The sequence below is a fragment of the Phyllobates terribilis genome, unplaced genomic scaffold (assembly GCF_046119375.1).
Source record: "Phyllobates terribilis strain yellow unplaced genomic scaffold, ASM4611937v1 Scaffold_3__8_contigs__length_932513732, whole genome shotgun sequence".
In the NCBI taxonomy this organism is placed as follows: Eukaryota; Metazoa; Chordata; class Amphibia; order Anura; family Dendrobatidae; genus Phyllobates; species Phyllobates terribilis.
In genome coordinates, this window is record NW_027362763.1 from 480622588 (window position 1) to 480641921 (window position 19334).

Here is a 19334-nt window from a genome sequence, read left to right on the forward strand (position 1 = left end):
TTTTCAGAAATTTCATGCCAACTGTGCTTTTTGTTTACGCTGAGTAGACTGACCCGAGGTACATTTTTTAAGTCTGCAACAAGTCAATTTCTCTTGGGGGTAAGCTTAGTTTTATATGGGGGAAAAAAGATCTAAAAACCACGCATATATTTGGTGATGCTGCAACCAGTACCAGTACAACCAGTACTATAAAATGGTATAATATTTTTTTTAGTGAATAGTGAATGCCGCAAAAAAATTAAAACAAACCAGAAAACAGCTATGCTAGAATTGCTATCTGTTTCTCATATCTCCCATAAAATGAAATAAATAACAGCAAAACATCTTGTGTATCATTCACACTCTGTAAAAAAAACTAAAAGTGACTTTTTAAAGGAGATTTTGTGGAAAAGTAGTAAAAAAAAAATGTACAAATTGTGTATCCTTGTAATTGCATTGATTCAATACAAAAATACCAGAATGGAGTAAAAAATGGAAAAAAAGTGCTCCAAACTTGTTATGCACCCAAATGTGGCACCAGTGAAAACTACAGCATGTCCTGTAAAAAACAAGGCTCGACACAGTTCTGTCCACAGAAAAAAAATATATACAAGTTTCAGAAAATGGTGAGCAACAAAAAATATATATATTTTTTAAGGTGAATTTCTTTTTAAAGCAGTAATAGAAGTTAAGTATTCAGTTGCATGTTGCTAAAAATTGCAAATACAACTTTGCAAAAACAAACATTTACTGCTCCGTTGAGAGAAAACACTTTATAAAATATGGCTACTGGAAAGCAATGATGAAAAAACAGAAAAGGTGTGTGGACATGAAGGTCAAATTAGGCCTTCTCCTAAAAAGCTAAAAGGAATTTGGAATTTATTCATATTTATATTTTCATTCTTATTTTTTATTTTTTTTTGCAATACCAAAATAACCCATTTAAATGTAATAATACGCAAGTTATGGTTACTAGAAATAGCTCCATATCTATTAATTTATTCTTGTTGGGAAGGAATTATTACCCTACGATCAGGAAAATTGTCTTCTGCCTCGTGAGGTTTTGTTTAATTCCCAAAATCAATATTGCAGGAGAATAGGTTAAACTGTATCAACTTATATATTTTTTCAACATTACAAAGTACTTTACTTTGTTAAAGAGATACTCTCAAGTTATTAAATTGTTTTAATTAGTTACACAGAATGAAAATAAGCAAGTTTGCAATTGACTTGCTTTTTTCTATCTGCTGCCATTTTCCTACAATGAGAGTTTATATTTTACATAGGGTACAGGTTGCTTTGCTGGAGCTTGACCACCATACCCTAGTCGAGTGTGCACAGTTGTTACATTCCAGGAGAAGCAATAACTCCTAACATACCAGTCAGCTCTTTAAAGTCCATTGATTACAAATTAGCAGTTAGCTTCTCAACACCTTACCCTCCTTCTCAGCTCCTGAAGGAGAACTTTTGCTGAGCTTTATAGTTCTACTAAAATAATACTAAAGTTCTGCTACTCACTAGAACTGTCAATACAATAGGAGTATCCGATCTGCCAGAAACCAGGAAGTAAGGAGATTTCAGAGTTGTGAGCTGCTCAAGAGACAACTTGAGAATAACCCTTTAAATACATTTCTGGGTATGCAGATCTAAAGATATGACATGTGCAGCCAGTTTATGCAGGCTCATAATAAATAATTTTACGCAACTTGTGTAATTACACAGGATGTTCATCATCTCCCCATGTCGACAGGGGTCCTACTGACATCTTAATCCAACTTCAAACGTAGACAACGACCCTCTTGCAATCTGAATGTGTTTACTAACTGCTTTTAAATATGTAATATATTCTCTTGTAGTAGATGTCACCCAGGATTATTCTACTCAGCATTCCTAACATGGAAGGCAGAAACTCTAGTAGTGAACCACATACTGCACTCTTATCTATAAGAAAATTTTCACTGCCTAAAGATTTAAATGGTTTTCTTCTTCTTTAAAAGCATCATATACTGGTACATAGAGATACGTCTTTGTTGCAATTTCCTAAATACCAAATATGCTCATGTTATTTACTGGTTTATGATTTAAAAAGTGTATAAAAATGTAATAACTGTAATTGCACAGTACATTCTGAGTAAACAAAAAGCTGAAAAGTGTGTAAAAAATGAGATTAATAGAATTGCTTTTTTATACAATTATTTTTTAATAACTTTATGTAATAAACATTTCTGATGTTAGTCAGATTTTTATTGCATAAAGTTACTAAAAACGAATATTAATGTGCATACATCATATATACTGTACATTAAAAAATAATCTAAAATATTTATGTAATCTACGTACCAGAAAGAGAGTAATCTCCTTTTTGACTTTCACTTTGGCGGATAAGAAAAGCCCCAGCAAGATTGCCTGGCATGATTAGCTGCTTTTCAGCCTCTGCACGCTTGATCTCATGGAAGAACCACCTGTAAAAAAAAGTATTAATAGTGAGTGGAAAGATCCATCCTCTTTTTCCAATATACACATTTCAGATAATGTACAGTCTACTGTAAATTCTAGAAATATTAGAAGTCCCAAAAATTCTGTACTATTAAGCAATATGAAACTTAAATTTTCCATAAAAGAAAAAAAAGGCCGAGGTAATGCCAATCAGTGTGTGGTACAGCAGTAGTAGTAGATTTGTAATACTTATGTAGAGTTACTCTTCTCTATATAATTGTCAGGTTCTACCATGAAAATTATCTGCTTATAGAAATAACATTTACAAATTTATCAAAGGAGGTTTTCTAAGCTTTTTTTTAATTTCTAGGATCAAAATGTCTAACAAAAAATACATTTAGGTCACGTTGTCCTGTAGGCCTGGGTTGTGTCCTAATAATAGCACAGTCCTGGACTAAGCAGGACAGAGTTGAGTACTGCAGATAGTTGGAGAGGAGGCATAATGGGAACCTTTGAAATTCAGGGCCAAGGCTGACTCAAGGTGTGAGTTCATGTTCAGTTGACTTGAGGTATGGCCTAATAATCCTGGAGTGAGCCTGCTACAATCTTGGAGTGAACAAAGGAATGGACGGACTCCTTGTAAAGTAGGGTATAGGTCAGATAAGCAGAGCTCTACAAAGTATAGTGTGAGTAAGACTATCTTATCTTCCCCATATCATCTGAGAGATCTGAGAGTTGAAAATCCCCCATATATATTAGAATATCATCATTCAAACTCACCGATATCAGTAGGCTTGACCAGTAGTCTAATGTGTTATGGGGCTTTCGGACCCTCAACAGATGATAAAGATAAGATTAAAATTGGGCTTCCTTTTCTGCTCAGCGAAACAAGTCCCTAACAGAGGAGTGTGGTAATGGCTCTCGAAGAGAACACAGGATCTCCCTGCAGAGTGAGGACTCTTGTCTATGGTCTTGTCTGACCGTTGACGCCGAGGAGTTGGGGAGAATGAGCCGCTCCAGCGAGTGGGGCCCTGCACTGAGTGGAGCTCACTGTGTGACAGGACACCGCTCCTGAGCTCAATGCAGCTCTAAGCCCCGCTCGCTGGAGCGGCTCATCCTCCTTGGCATCAGTGGTCAGAGGATTACAACGGGGGACATCTACGGACAGGTGAGTATAAGGATTTTATTATTTTATTCTTATTTTTACACAGGAACACTGTGAGAGCAGACTACTACTCCCAACTGTGTCTCTTGCTCGTACTGATCACAGCGCGAGCAAGGGACAATGATGAGGGCAGTGTTCAGCACCCGGAGCTTTGGAACAGAGCTAACTGTACCGCTGATTCCCAGGCGCCGGTACGTGTCACACTGATGACACACGGATGTCATCTGTGTGTGTTCAGCATGAGACATTTTGCGGACTGTGCGGCGTGTAAAAAAACGGAGATGTCTACGTGTGGAGCACACAGACACACACTGACATGTGCACAGACCCATAGATTTGAATGGGTCTATGTGTGTCAGTGTCTCCAGTACGTGTGGAAACTGCCACTACACGTACCGGAGATACTAACGTGTGAAAGAGCCCTTACAGTGTACGCACTGCATAAAGCCACAATTTAGCAAGTCTATAGTCACATAGAATGTTAGCAGACATTTATCCAAAGCCTAGACAACCGCTTTATCATAGCTCCCAACCATCCTAGATTCAGCAGTACTTTCCAAATTTGAGGACTCAGTCCCACTATTTCAGGGATTTGTCCCAATTTATAATCCTCACCTCTCCTCCACGGGGTGAGGTGGGGCCACATCTCTCTGCACTGACTTAAATTTCCTATTCCCTTCGCTTGTGATCTGCTCTTCCCTAGACTTGAACTCACAATCTCATGCTCACAGGCAGCTGCTCTGGCTATCATCCACAGCCCACAATGATAAACATAGGAGAATTTGGTAATCTTGAGCTGTATTGCAAGCCGTGAACTCAGAAGCAGATTATACAGGTCCACAGAGATACATTGTACATAGCAGTATATTTCTATGACCCTGTATTCTAGAGGTAAAGAAAAGTCCATTATTTTTGTTCCTATAAAGCTTAAAAATAATAAAAAAGAATTATAAAAATGACATTTTTTTGTGAGTCTCCCTGGGCCTTAAACCCACAACTGCTATAATTACTGTGACAAAAAAGTTCAGCATGGTGAGAAGCTAAATCTTTCAGCCACAGCATCCATTGCTATCAGTGGTAGAATTTGGTATATTTGATCTGCATTGCTACCACTAATTCCATAAGCAGACAATACCGGTACATAGAGATACAGGTGCATCTCACAAAATTAGAATATCATCAAAAAATTAATTGATTTCAGTTCTTCAATACAAAAAGTGAAACTCATATATTATATAGAGTCATTGCAAACAGAGAGATCTATTTCAAGTGTTTATTTCTGTTAATGTTGATGATTATGGCTTACAGCCAATGAAAACACAAAAGTCATTATCTCAGTAAATTTAAATAATTAACAAGAAACACCTACAAAGACTTCCTATTATTGTGTAGTTTGGTGCTGACACCTGCAGAAAACAAAAGATACAGTATTCACGCTATGTGCGAACAAAGACTTACAGACATAAAGAGCCAAATATTGTATAGCAAACCTTACACCAAGAAGAGAAAGTTCTGGCTGCTACAACTGTGAATGAATGAACAAAAAATAAATCCATAGGTCCCAGCTAGAGATGAGCAGGACACACATATGATGTTGCCCCATCCCTGGCTAATCAAAAGCCATGCCTGGGATGCAGTAAGGTGAGAGATTTTCGGCCTCCCGGAGAGCCACCAGGTGCCGCTGAACAGCAGGCTGGACTTGAGTCCCGTGATCGATCCACTGATCTCTAGTCCCAACTGTCCCCAATACAGCGAGACAGTATCGGATTTGGGTCCACGCCATGCAGTCTCAGGCATCTTCTGAATGTCCCTCACTGCCACCACCCTCTGACAGCTCCTCCTGCCAGGGTAGAAAGAAATGCTAAATGTTTGTAGATTGGGGTGTGGCTAGGGGCATGGCCAAAATTTGCTATGGCATGCTATGCACGCTGCATAATTAGTCCCTCTTTCTGCTCTTCAAAAGTTGGGGATATGCCTTTACAGCACACAGCACATAGCTTTTCAGTCTTTCTTCACTTTCTTGCTGCTGGGGGGATTGGTACTCCTCATTGAGTAACAGTTCTGGTTCAGAAGCTTCAGCCTGCTACTGAGATTATGCTACTGTGACACATTAATGGTTTGTCTGTGCATGCTCTGAAGTTTACACTGATATCATTATATTTGCATATAGAGATAACAGGGCCTTTGAAAAACCACAAACTGCTCTGCATCTGCCCATGCTGGGGACTGGTGATTGTGCAGTACTGATAACAGCAGCTCAATCAGGATCTAAGACAGAGTGGGAGGTGAGCAGCTAAATGCAGTATAGAAATCACTGGCTTGGAGAGAGGTGGCTGGGATCTCGTGAGTTAACTCCTCAGCCTGGAATGTAGCTGCTGCAGATGTTCAATCTCCTTGGCAGTAAGCTATATACTATGTAAGATATAAGCTCACAATGCAGGAGAATGAAAGCAGATAGAAAAAGGTCAATTACAAAACTATCTTATTTTCATGATATCTTACTATACCAAGTTTATAACCTGATAGTAACAGTTTAATTTCAAACACTACTCTTGCGTTTTGTTTTTTTTTATTTTACCACTATAGTGGTATCACTAATGTATGTTCCTTGCCCCTACATTATACTCACCAGCCGCCATCTTTATCTGTTATTGGTGCCACTCCGGTCAGTCTTCTGCAGGTTGTTACCTGCCAGATTGCTCTAGTACTTCAAAGTTTCATTGTTTTAAGGTTGAAGGTAGACGTATATCCACCGTGTTCAACCTTTAGCCTAACATATTGATCCAGACGAAGGCAAAGCCCTCATGAGGCAGACATTAATAGCTCCATATTAGGGGAAAAACTCCTTCCCCGACTCCAAACGGCAATCAATGTCCCATCAAAGATACTAGTGCCCATAACCTGTAATATTATATTTATAAAGAAAGGCATGCAGAATTCTAGACCCTTCTTGAATTTTAGTAGTGAATCAACCATTACAAACTCATGTGGCAGAGCTCCAAACTCTCACTGCTTTTACAGTAAAGAATCTGTTTGCTGAGCGATCTGGAAGTCTCTTCTCCATTTAAAACTATGAGAGCCAGAACAAGTCTCTCATAGACTTACATTGAAAGCTTATGACTGTTACTGCTGACTTCCAGACAGTCAGAAGTTGTGGTCGCAAGATGGCAGCATGGGACCAGAATGACACCAGGAACAGCTGAAGACAGTGGCTGATGACTATAATACTAGGGTCAGGTAACTTAGATTAGTGGCACCACTCCAGCACTGAAATAAAAAAGAAAAACACTGGAGTGGTGCTTTCAACAGACTACGTATATAGCTGTACATCTATGTGTATCTTAAGACTGTTCTGACTTGAATAATTTGAGCATCAAAAAAGGCTAAAATAATATCTGCACTTTGATCTTAAAATAAATGAATGGTTGACTGAATGAATGGAATTATTCATGGATAGATGAATTAAAAATCTAATCATTTTTAAAATGTTGAAAAGATTCATCAGCTTTTATTATTCTTCCAACTAGGAACAATACCATTTTGGTGCATTCATTAAATTATCCATTGTAAATAAGCTTTTGGCAGACAAAAAAACTCTTTACTCAATGACTAATGTATATTGTTCTACTCTGTATTGTATTGAAAGCATGTAGAACAGAACTAATATTTTTTTTCTATCTTTTTGTAGTACACACCAATCTGAGAGACATTTTTAGAAGCAGAAAAGCAGGTTTTAAAGAAGCATTCATGCACTAATATTTTAAAATAAACACAGATACAGCATTGTTTTACTTAACAGGTAAACCTTTGTGTGTAATTTTACTCTAAATTGTATGCTATTTACACAGCTGAACTCTTTGATCATAAAAAGACAAAAAAAACAACAAAAGTTCTGCTTACTATTTAGATATACTGTAGGTCTAAGGCACTCAAAGTATGCAAACTCGCTCTTGTAAATTAAATGGTAACTTTCCTTCTAAATAACTTCTCAGTAAAAACTGGTGTGTGTGTCTATGAGGAATGACACTATATCTGAATATTATATGACTATTATAGCCTGCATTTTCCTATCTATGGTCTCTAATTCTTAATTTGCAATTGACTCTGAGCTGGTGGGTGGATAATGATGTCTTCCATACACAGCACAGCATACAGAGAGGGATTCCTGCTCTTCATTTATTTTAGTTAGCACACAAATGTTATGTGTGAACCATGCCCTGGGGTGAGGTGAAAGACTTGTAAGAAAGCTCAACATCATCTTTTTGTTTCTTCGTCTGCTTGTTTTTTCACTCTGCTCCTCACTCCCCTCCCCTTTTCATAGAGTATAATAGGTGTAAGCTGACTCCTCACTGTGATGACAGTCCATCTTGTCTTGAGATGTTATGAGAGTTATGAGATGGAATTGAGATATTTTTTCCAGAGTGGGTGACAAGTTCAGAAGGCAAAGGGGAGGGGAAGAAGTGTCCCACAAGTATACACACATTGCAACTTACAAGGAAAAGGTACCTGAAAGTTGAGTTACTCTTTAACAATTTGCTTTGGTACCTGAAATACAAGATTTTTTTGTCTTGCTTCCTCTTCTGGAATCAGATCCACAACATTCATCTAAATAGCAAGGGGCTGTGTAGACAAATCAGCCTGTTAATTCTCTTCTCAAAATGTGACGTACATCACAAGTTGGGTGTGGGTTTATTGAGCAGGCTCAGAAGCTCCTGCCCCTAACAACAGTAATCAGAACTAGCTATGACAGTTGCTGTTTAACACTTTAGAAGCCGCAGTGAATAGCAGGCTGAGCAGTTAGATAATGGTGCGCATGCTCGACTGTTGCTCCAGTCTTTCTCTATAGATCTTTCAAGTGCTGAGTTCGACTTTTTCCAGGAACCCCTATAGAGAATGAATGGTTGTGCATGTGCACTGCCACTCCATTCTAACAAGGGTAAATGTGTCATTGCTGCCAATTGGTGAGGGTTCCATCAGTTGAATCCCTATCGATCTATCCTTTGGACCTGTTTTTTGCCTTATAACCTGCTTAAATAACTAAGGTCTAAAAACCATGAATATTTGGTGTGTCTGTCCTTTTTTTATCTGAATATTATCTGAATCTGGATTGGTTCCCCAAACAAGTTGTATTGAAGACAATAAAGTCTACTCCTTGGTTGTTAAAGTGCTGGAGCCTAGAAACTTTTTAATCATACAGTTATTTTAACCTATTTTTAAAAGGATAAATTCCCCTTCTAGGTCTAAGTTTAACCGCTTCCAGACCGCCCACTGTACATAAACATTGGCGCTGCCTGGGCTCTGTGCAGCGCCAACGTTTATGAACGGTCGGTGGTCCCGCAGCCCTCAGGACCCCCAGGGTCCTGCAAGCGCTGTGGGTGCAGTGCAGAGCGACAGCTCTGACAGGGGACATCATCGAGACCTGATTGGATCAGGTCCCAATGATGTTAACCCTTTGCTATCTTCTATATGCCGCGATCTATAGTGATTGCGGCATTTAGAAGATAGTGAGAGGAGAGGGGGTCATCCACTTACCTCTCCGACGGCCCCCTGATGTGTGACAGGACCTGCCGTTGTCATGGCAGCCGGAGGTCACATGACCGCCTCCGGATCTGCCATATATGGTGTCCTGCTAGACTCAGCCTGCAGCTAAAGTCTAGCAGGAGACACTGACTGTGAAACTGTCAGCAAAGTTCTCATGCAATGCAATACATGTCTATTGCATTGCATGAGAACAGTGATTAGAAAAATAAAAATTAATGTCCCATACAGGACTAAGTAAAAATGTAAAAAAAAAAAGTCTAAAAAATGTTTTCAAACTGTTAAAAAAAATCACAAAATAAATAAAAATAAATAAATAAAATATTAAACCAATAAATCCGTATATTTATGCAAAAACAAAAAAAGTACACATATTTGGTATCGCCGCGTCCGAAACAACCCGATATATAAAACTGTCACACTAATTAACTCCTTCTGTGCACACCGTAAAAAAAAAAAAAACGGAGCAAAAAACTATGCTTTTTCATCATATCGCCAAACAAAAAGTGGAAAAAAATGCGATCAAAAAGCAAAATGGAAATAAAAATGGTACCGCTGAAAACGTATTCTTCTTCCGCAAAAAAAGCCGACATACAGCTCCATCAGCCGAAAAATAAAAAAGTTATTGCTCTCAGAATAAAGCGATGCAAAAAAAATATTTTTTCTATAAAATTGTTTTATTGTGTAAAAGCGCCAAAACATAAAAAAATATACAGTAAGTGTAGTATCGCTGTAAACGTACTGACCCGAAGAATAATGCTGCCTTATCACTTTTACCACACGCAGAATTGCACACAAAAAAAACTCAAATAACAATTCCTGAATTGTTGTTTTTTGTTAATTTTACCTCCCAAAAAACGGAATAGAAAGCAATCAAAAAATGTCACGTACCCAAAAAATGGTACCAATAAAAATGTCAACTCATCCCCCAAAAAACAAGCTGTCACATGACTCTGTCGGCCGAAATCTGGAAAAATTATAGCTCTCAAAATATGGCGATGCAAAAACTAGATTTTGCAAAAAAAAGTGTCTTTTAGTGTGTGACAGCTGTCAGTCATAAAAACCCGATATAAATCTGGTATCTCTGTAATCGCACCGACCCGAAGAATAAATTTATCTCATCACTTATACCGCACGAGGAACGTTGTAAAAAATAAATAAAACCAATTCTTCACCTGCTACTGATTTGTTTATTATGTCTCCCAAAGATCACAGTAAGGCTCTGCTCACATTTATCCTGCGCTCTGCGCTGAGCACTTACACCAGAGTTTCCGTGTAAATCTCTGAAATACGTGATTCAGACGGAACCCATGACGGAAGATTCCCTGTAATGAGGCAGATATAGGCCACTGTGGATGCCGTCTGGCCTGTGATCCCACGGTGTCAGCTTTTTTAGGTGTGCATAAAAGTGCGGTTGGCCACAGTTTTGTGCAGTTCTGAAAAAAAGGACACTGCTAAACAGAGGCCAGACAGAGTCCAGAGTAACTCTGCTGCCTCATTACAGTGAATGGATCCCGCAGGGGTTTCATCTGAATTACATCACTTGGAAATTTAGATGGAAACCCCGATGTAAGTGCTCAGCCTAGAGCGCCGGATAAATGTTATGTAAAATGTTCCCAATAAAAGCTTCAACTCAGTCCTCAAAAAAAGTTAGTCCCCACTCAGGTCCATTATCTGTTAAAAATATAAGGGACTTCCAAGTTACTGGTAGCAGAAAGGCTCTGGAAAAGCGAAATGGCCCTTGCTCCCCGAAAGAAATTCAGAAAATTTTGTGCTCCCAAATCCAAATGCCTATTCTACAATAATTTGTTCTCCAATTGTCAAATAGCACTCCGTCCCTCCCAGATCTCGCCGTATGGCTAAGCGGCACGATACAGCCACATATGGGGTATTGACACTTTTAGAAGAAATTGTGTGACGCATTTCGGCACCATTTTTACCCATTGCCCTGTGTGAAAATGTAAAATCAGAGGGTAAAACATTTTTTTGTGGTAAAAATATAATTATGTTTTCTTCACTGCCCAATGGTATAAATTTAAAAATTAAAAAATACTCACTACTTCCCTAGATGAATTCCTTGAGAGGTGTAGTTTACAAAATGGGGTCACTTGTGGGGGTTTCTGCTGTTTCAGCATGTCAGCGACTCTTCAAATGTGACATGGTGTCTGCCACCTATCCCAGCCAACATAGCGCTCCTTTCTCTTCCGAACCCTGCCGTACACCAAAGCAGTGGTTTTCTCCCACATATGGGGTATCGGCATACTCAGGAGAAATTGCAAAACAAATTTCATGGTGCAATTTCTCCTGTTATCCTTATGATAATGCAAAATTAGGGGATGAAAACATTTTTTGTGGGAAAAATGTGAAAATTTTATTTTTACAGCTCAATATTATAAACTTCTGTGAAGCACCTGGGGGTGCAAGGTGCTCACCACACATCTAGATAAGTTCCCTAAGGGGTCTAGTTTCCAAAATGGTGTCACTTGTGAGGGGTTTCCACTGTTTAGGCACATCAGGGACTCCCCAAATGCAACATGGCGTCCGCTAATTATTCAAGCAAATTTTACATTCAAAAAGTCAAAAGGCGCTCCTTCCCTTCCAAACCCTGCCGTGAACCCACACAGTGGTTTTCCTACACATATGGGGTATCAGCATGTTCAGGAGAAATTGCACAACAAATTTCATGGTGCAATTTCTAATATTACCCTTATGATAATGCAAAAGTAAGGGATGAAAAACGTTTTTGTGGGAAAAATGTGAAAATTTTATTTTTACAGCTCAATATTATAAACTTCTGTGAAGCACCTTGGGGTTCAAGGTGCTCACCACACATCTAGATAAGTTCCCTAAGGGGTCTAGTTTCCAAAATGGTGTCACTTGTGGGGGGTTTCCACTGTTTAGGAACATCAGGGGCTCTCCAAACGCAACATGGTGTCCGCTAATTATTCAAACTAATTTTACATTCAAAAAGTCTAATGGCGCTCCTTCCCTTCTGAACCCTGCAGTGCGCCCAAACAGTGGTTTTCCCTCACATATGGGGTATCAGAGTGCTCATGAGAAATTTCACTACAAATTGTGTAGTCTATTTTTTCCTGTTACCCTTGTGAAAATAAAAAAATTGGGTCTAAAGTAACATTTTTGTGAAAAAAAGTTAAATGTTCATTGTTTTCTTCCACATTCCAAAAATTCCCGTGAAACACCTGAAGGGTTAATAAACTTCTTGAATGTGGTTTTGAGCACCTTGAGGGGCGTAGTTTTTAGGATGGTGTCACTTTTGGGTATTTTCTGTCATAAAGGCCCCTCAAAGTCACTTCAAATAAGATGTGGTCCCTAAAAAAATGTTTTCGTAAATTTTGTTGGAAAAATGAGAAATTGCTGGTCAACTTTTAACCCTTATAGCTTCCTAACAAAAAAAATGTTGGCTCCAAAATTGTGCTGATGTAAAGTAGACATGTGGGAAATGTTACTTATTAACTATTTTGTGTGACATATCTCTCTGATTTAAGGGCATGAAAATTCAAAGTTTGAAAATTGCAAAATTTTCTAAATTTTCGCCAACTTTCCGTTTTTTTCACAAATAAACGCAAGTGATATCGAAGAAATTTTACCACTATCATGAAGTACAATATGTCACGAAAAAACAGTCTCAGAATCAGCGGCATCCATTGAAGCATTCCAGAGTAATTACTTCATAAAGTGACAGTGGTCAGAATTGAAAAAATTGGCCTGGTCACGAAGGCAAAAACAGGCTCTGGCTCGAAGTGGTTAAACTTCTTAAGAACACTATTTTTTCTCTTCTTTTCCATTTCTGCCTATTGAGAATTGTCAATTCATTTTTCTGTAGACACAGTCATACAAGGGCCTAATTTTTTTAAAAACAAGTTGCATATTTAATGGCATCGCTTTGGGGTGCATATAGTGCATTGATTAGTGATGAGCGAGCATGCTCGCTAGTCAAGTTTTACGAGCATGCTCGGGTGTTTTCCGAGTATCTTCAGCGTGCCTGGGTGCTATGTTTGAGTCACGCAATGCACATGATTTGCGACTGTTAGACAGCTTTAATACATGTGAGGAATGTCTGTTTCTTAGGTATTCCTCACATGTATTAAAGCTGTCAAACAGTGGTAAATCATGCACACAGCGTGACTAAAACATGACACCCGAGCACGCTGAAGATACTCGGCAAGCACCCGAGCATGCTCACCGAAAGGGTTAACAGAACATACTCGCTCATCACTAGTATTCATGAATTTAGAAATTCTGGCATAGTTTTCCATACAGAATGCACCATGTGTGATAAGTAATGTGATCACTTCATAGTTGAATTTGCTACAGATGTGTTGATGTGTTTTGTCTTTAGATTTTAGCAGGTCTCTTTGAAAAACATTTTTTTTTCCGATTTAGCTTCTTTTATTTAAATAACTGTAGACTTTATATTAGTTCTCACTAATCCTGTCCATTGAGGAAAAAAATATATTAAATTAAAATTGTTAAATATAAAAAAGCCATATATGTTCGTTATGTTATTACAAAAAGCATAATACATTTTATTTAAAATGTAAGGCTTTTGCTGAACACTAGAAATAATAGTATGAGAAAATGACAGTGGAGAACAGGACCTCATAGGTAATAAGGGGTATACCACTAAATATCAATTGAACAGAAAATAGAGAACCATAAGTGTTTCAAACACCCCAATAAAGCATGGTTAGGCACAATGTGATGACTATAAAGATTTCATACGTTTATTAAATATATTTGGAAAAACACAAGGCATAAATTCAGTATAATATAGGACATAACACGGACAGACAATGCAAAAGAGGGTAGATAGAGACACGGTGTCAGATTTTAAACCAGACCTATAACACATAAGGTCATATGGCATATCCAATACAATTCATTATTAACAACAAAATGTGTGTTGATAGAGTCACAATACAAATTGTCATATAGTAAAGCATATATAAGGCCAATTAAACAATCATCCATAAGTAATACACAACATCACAAATGTGTAAATATCCCATGGATTAAGCCTAATATAACATACTTAGTGAAAAGGATGGAGGCAACCAATGGTGTCAGGAGAAGCCACGACACGTGTTTCCGTACTTCCTCAGGGGGTAGTGGTGGGGTGTGTGTGGATTCAGGGCTTCTTATATGTGCAGACCATCATCTGAGAGGTAGGGGTGAAAGGACATGCCCCCAGAGAAGATTTTTAAGAACCGCTCAGTTGGACTGCAAAAAAAAAATTTCACATACTGCACTTCAAAAGCAACAAATGTGATTATCTACAATGCAGTGATGCAGGAAAAGGTAAAGAGGTAAAGATTGGCAGAATCAGGGGAGGTCAGAGATTTTTACAAAAAGGTATTTGACTCAATTTTGACTCACCATTGCCCAGAGACTCCAGTTCAAAACCCTAACCATGGCATACAAAGCCATCCACAACCTGTCTCCTCCATACATCTGTGACTTAGTATCCTGGTACTTACCTGCACGCAACCTCTGATCCTCACAAGATCTCCTTCTCTACTCCCCTCTTATCTCCTCTTCCCACAATCACATACAAGATTTCTCCCGCGCATCCCCCCTACTCTGGAACTCTCTACCCCAACACATCAGACTCTCGCCTACCATGGAAGCCTTCAAAAGAAACCTGAAGACCCACCTCTTCCGACAAGCCTACAACCTGCAGTAACCACCGCTCCACCACATTACTGCATGACCTCCTCTACCCTCACCTACTGTATCCTCACCCATCCCTTGTAGACTGTGAGCCCTCCCGGGCAGGGTCCTCACTCCTCCTGTACCAGTCGCTGATTCGTTTTGTTAAGATTATGTAAATGTTTTTGCTATGTATATCCCTATCACATGTAAAGCGCCATGGAATAAATGGCGCTATAATAATAAATAATAATAATAATAATTTTTTTGACCAAGTGACAGTTCCTCTTTAAAGTGCTGTCTAAAAAGTAATGTGCTGTCCTCCAATCAGTGTAGCAAAAAGAAGCGTAAGCACTACAGAAGATACTTCAGTGTCTTAAACGGGTAGTCTGAGTATATAATATTGATGACAAATAAACAAGATATGCACACAGAGCCCAGAGTTTCTTCCAAAGCTACAAGATAACAAGAGGATATACACTCCCTCTGAAATCAAAGTATATCACACTGAATCTTGTAACTGCTTCCTCCACAAAAAAATCCCTTTAAAAATCACACAAATTAATATCCTTGTTCCTTGTTCTAAACAACCATAAAGACAAAGTGTTTATTTCAAGCTGTTATAATGTCAATATCATTAAACACAAATAGCAAAGATTCAATCTATCAGATCCTGTTGCATTACAGCATCACTTTAGTGAGTGTTAACTTAAGGCGACATTCACACGTTCAGTATTTGGTCAGTATTTTACATCAGTATTTGTAAGCCAAAATCAGGAGGAAAAGTATAATAGAAACATGTCACCACTTCAGTATTTATCACCAGCTCCTGGTTTTGGCTTACACATACTGAGGTAAAATACTGACCAAATACTGAATGTGTGAATATGGCCTAACACTCAATATCTAGACACAATAGTGCTTGTGCAGTATTGCAAAGAAACTGAGACTCGTTCCATTTTTAATTTTCCATCAGCAGTGCTTTGTTAAGCTTGTTTTTTGCGTGGAGGGCTGATGGAGTTATTGATACCGATTTGGGATATTTACAACGTTTTGACAGTTTTTTATTGCATTCTTTAGGGAGGTGTAATGACTGAAAAACCACAAGTCTGGTGTTGTGACCTTTCTTTCTCGTTACAGCATTTACTTAATTAATTCTATATTTTGATAAATTGGACTTCTATGGATGTGTCAATACCAAATAAATCTATTTTTCAATTCCTTTATTTTTAAAATCAGAAAAGGGAGGTGATTCAATTTTTTTAAAATTTTTGCCCTCATTAGCCATGTTATAAATACAGCTCTGGTAAGGTTATGTCTGTAGTACATGAGCAGTCATTTGTGCTACCGACGTGACTTTTCCGCTGCAGGGTGTTTTTTATTCAGCCATTCACTTCCAGTTATCAGGGTAGTGCAGATAGCTATTACAGACAGCCAGCTAAACAGGATTAAGGCTATGAGCCCACGATGCAGAAATGCTCTGGATTTTTTCCTGCGCATTTCTGCATCTCCCTGGCAGAAAAAACGCATGCGGATTGTACATGCGGATTGTACATGCGGATTGTAGATGCGTTTTTCCTGCCAGGGACATGCGGATGTGAAGCGTTCTTCACATGCATTTCCGCATGCGGGTTGACAAAGCGCTTTCCAAGCGATTTTAGCATCACTTGGAAAGTGCTTGACAACTTGGTCACACTATATAAATCCATGCAAACGACATGGATTTATATACTGTGACCTTAAAGAATGGTAAAAAATTTAAAAATAAATCTATACTTACCTTCCGATTGCCCCTGGAGTCTTGCTTTGCTCCGTCCTGGCTGCCGGCAGCTCGCGGTACACTGAAGGACCTGCCGTCACATGACTAAATGACGTCAGCGCAGGTCCTTCAGTCCACCGCAAGCTGCCGGCAAGTGAGGACAAGGAGACCGGGGGCCATCAGAAGGTAAATATCATATTTCTTTTTTTCTTTTGTTCACAGGTTCTATGGTACCCGGGTCTGAAGGAGAGTCTCCTGTCCTCCAGACCCGGGTACCATCCGCACATTGAAATGCTTGGATTCCACATGTACAGATGCAGTGATGCAGAATCCAAGCGTTCCAATACAAGTCAATGGCGGCAATTACGCAGCGTGTCCGCAAAATTAATGGACATGCTGCGTATTATTCCGCAATGATAATCCACAGCGTAAATTTCCACAGCATGTGCACAGCACATGCGGATTATCATTGGGGAACATGGCAGGCCTTCTACCATGCGTTTTTTAAGCGTTTCTGCAGTGTTTTTGCCGCTGCGGAAACACTTAAAAAACGCATCGTGGGCACACAGCCTTACTGTATATTCTGTTTACCTGCAGATTACAACTATATCTGAAGGCAAATAGCAATTCCGGGCATCACAGGTTCCCTTTAATACTGTATACAATGTATACAATGTGCTAATTACAATGTTCCCCCCCTCCCCTGCACGTCACAGTGCCCTTCCAGACCCGCGCATGCGCAAATCACCGCAAGGTACACTTTTTTTTCTTCAGGCTATATTTTTTCTATCAGTGATCTCGTCCGCATGCGCGGGATCTTAAAGCAGAGACTGCATATCACAGGGCAGTGTGATGTGCAGGGGATCATTGTAATTAGCAAAGTAGGCAGGGGTTTCTTCCCGTCCCCCAGCCTGCAAGAATGAGAAAACAGACTGAATACATTTCACACCCACAAGACCTCTAATATGGGGTATACAGATATGTGTATATTTACATTTCTATCACTTGTATGCCCATATTAGAGGTCTGATAAGTCCCAGGGGGTGACAGATTTTAATACACAATGTTTAAAGACACTAGTACTCCTATTTGCAGAATGAAAATCTGCATGAAAATTTGCCTAAAGAGGTTATTTTATATGAAAGGGGGTGTTACCAGTGTGAGACATGTAATGACTGACAGTCTGCTCTCCTGATCTAACTGCTGAGCTGTGTGTGATTACAAAATTCCCAGAGTACAGCAGGCATTAGTGTGACTGCATGCACCTCCTTTGCTTTCATCTCACACAGCCAGTGTGAGGGGAGGTGCAGTACAACAGAGCTAACACCACTTTGAGGAGAGCTACTGGAAGTGTTTGTAATGATACCAAGCTCAGTGAGGAGAGCAGAATGTCTGTCATTACATGTCTGACACTAGAGAGTCTGCTTTCCTGATCTCACTGAGCCGTGTCTGATTACAACTAATATTTCTACTGCTTCCATCTCACATGCAGTCAGTGTGAGATGTGTTTGTAATGAAACAAAGTTCTTCAGCCTGTGTGTCTGAGTCTCTCTGCACCAAGTGGAATGACGTCACTAATCATGACCACTGTTGGCGTTCCAGTCAGCACAGCACAGACCAGAGCTGCACATTGGGGAAACAGGTCTAGTTAAGTAGTGGGGTCTTCTTCTGTTTTATGTAAGCCCATGTTTAAAGTTACTAGTGCATGTACAAATGGTTCTATTCACATGTGTCAAGGTTCTGCTGTTTTACTGCACCAATCTAATGAAGAAAACTAACTACACTTATACTCTGTTTCCGCATCAATTCTGTAGAGATTCATTTATGGCATAATCCCCATCTTAGTTAAATGGCATTACATCTCTTTCCCTGTATTATACTTAGTATAACCTTAGAAAATGACAAGTAGAATTCTAAAATCTGTTTCTCAGCCTGATTATAGAAAAGAGACTCCTCTCTTACACATACTTCTATCGTTGATAAATATTCACTTTACCCAACCAAGGCGTACTAGAGGGAAAAAAAACTCTTTTGATGAATTTATCAGAAAAATAAATAAATCGATTATCCCATTGTATTTTATGCAACAGTGAGGATGTTGTATAGAATCATCTCCTCCCCTCCACAGTTGGTACATCCCATAATAATATTCATTTTTATTTCTATAGTGCCAAATTATTCTGCAGCACTTTACAAATCAGCGGGTACTTGTACAAACAATATAAGACATTACAGAGTAACACATAGTTCAAAGAGTATCAAGAGGAGTGAGGGTCTTGCTTGCTTGCAAGCTTATAATCTATGAGGAAATAGGGGAGACACGAAAGGTATATGATAAAAAGTGCTTGCATTGTATGGTCCAGCCATCAATATAATAAATAGGATATTCAAATAACGCTACATGAACCAGTCACTATCCAGTACCTGTACAAGTACAGATATAAAGTGCTACTGAATGTGTGGAAGAGAAGACAGGGGATAGTTAGTTAGATTATTGAGGTGACAGGCCAGTTTAAAGAAATGTGTTTTTAGGACACATTTCAAACTGTGGATACTGGGAATTAACTGGATTGCCTGGGGTAGTACATTCCAGAAAATGTGTTCAGCACGAGAGAAGTCCTGGAGATGGGAGTGGGAGGTTCGGATTATAGAGGATGTTAGCGTTGTGTCATTAGCAGAATGGAAGGTACGGGTAGGGTGATATAAAGAAATGAGGGAGGAGATGTAGGGCCGTACAGAACTGTGGAGAGCTTTGTGGGTGAGAGTAATACATTGATATTGAACTCT

The 19334-nt window shown here is 39.0% G+C and overlaps 1 protein-coding gene across 1 annotated transcript in view; it reads right to left on the reverse strand.

Annotated features, from left to right (window-relative positions):
- The window catches only part of FRK (fyn related Src family tyrosine kinase), a 94111-nt gene that overhangs the window by 42693 nt on the left and 32084 nt on the right, over positions 1-19334 (reverse strand). Inside the window, exon 2 of the mRNA XM_073675881.1 lies at positions 2320-2441. Coding sequence (XP_073531982.1) covers positions 2320-2441 — 122 coding nt within the window. The remainder of the gene's footprint in view (positions 1-2319; positions 2442-19334) is intronic.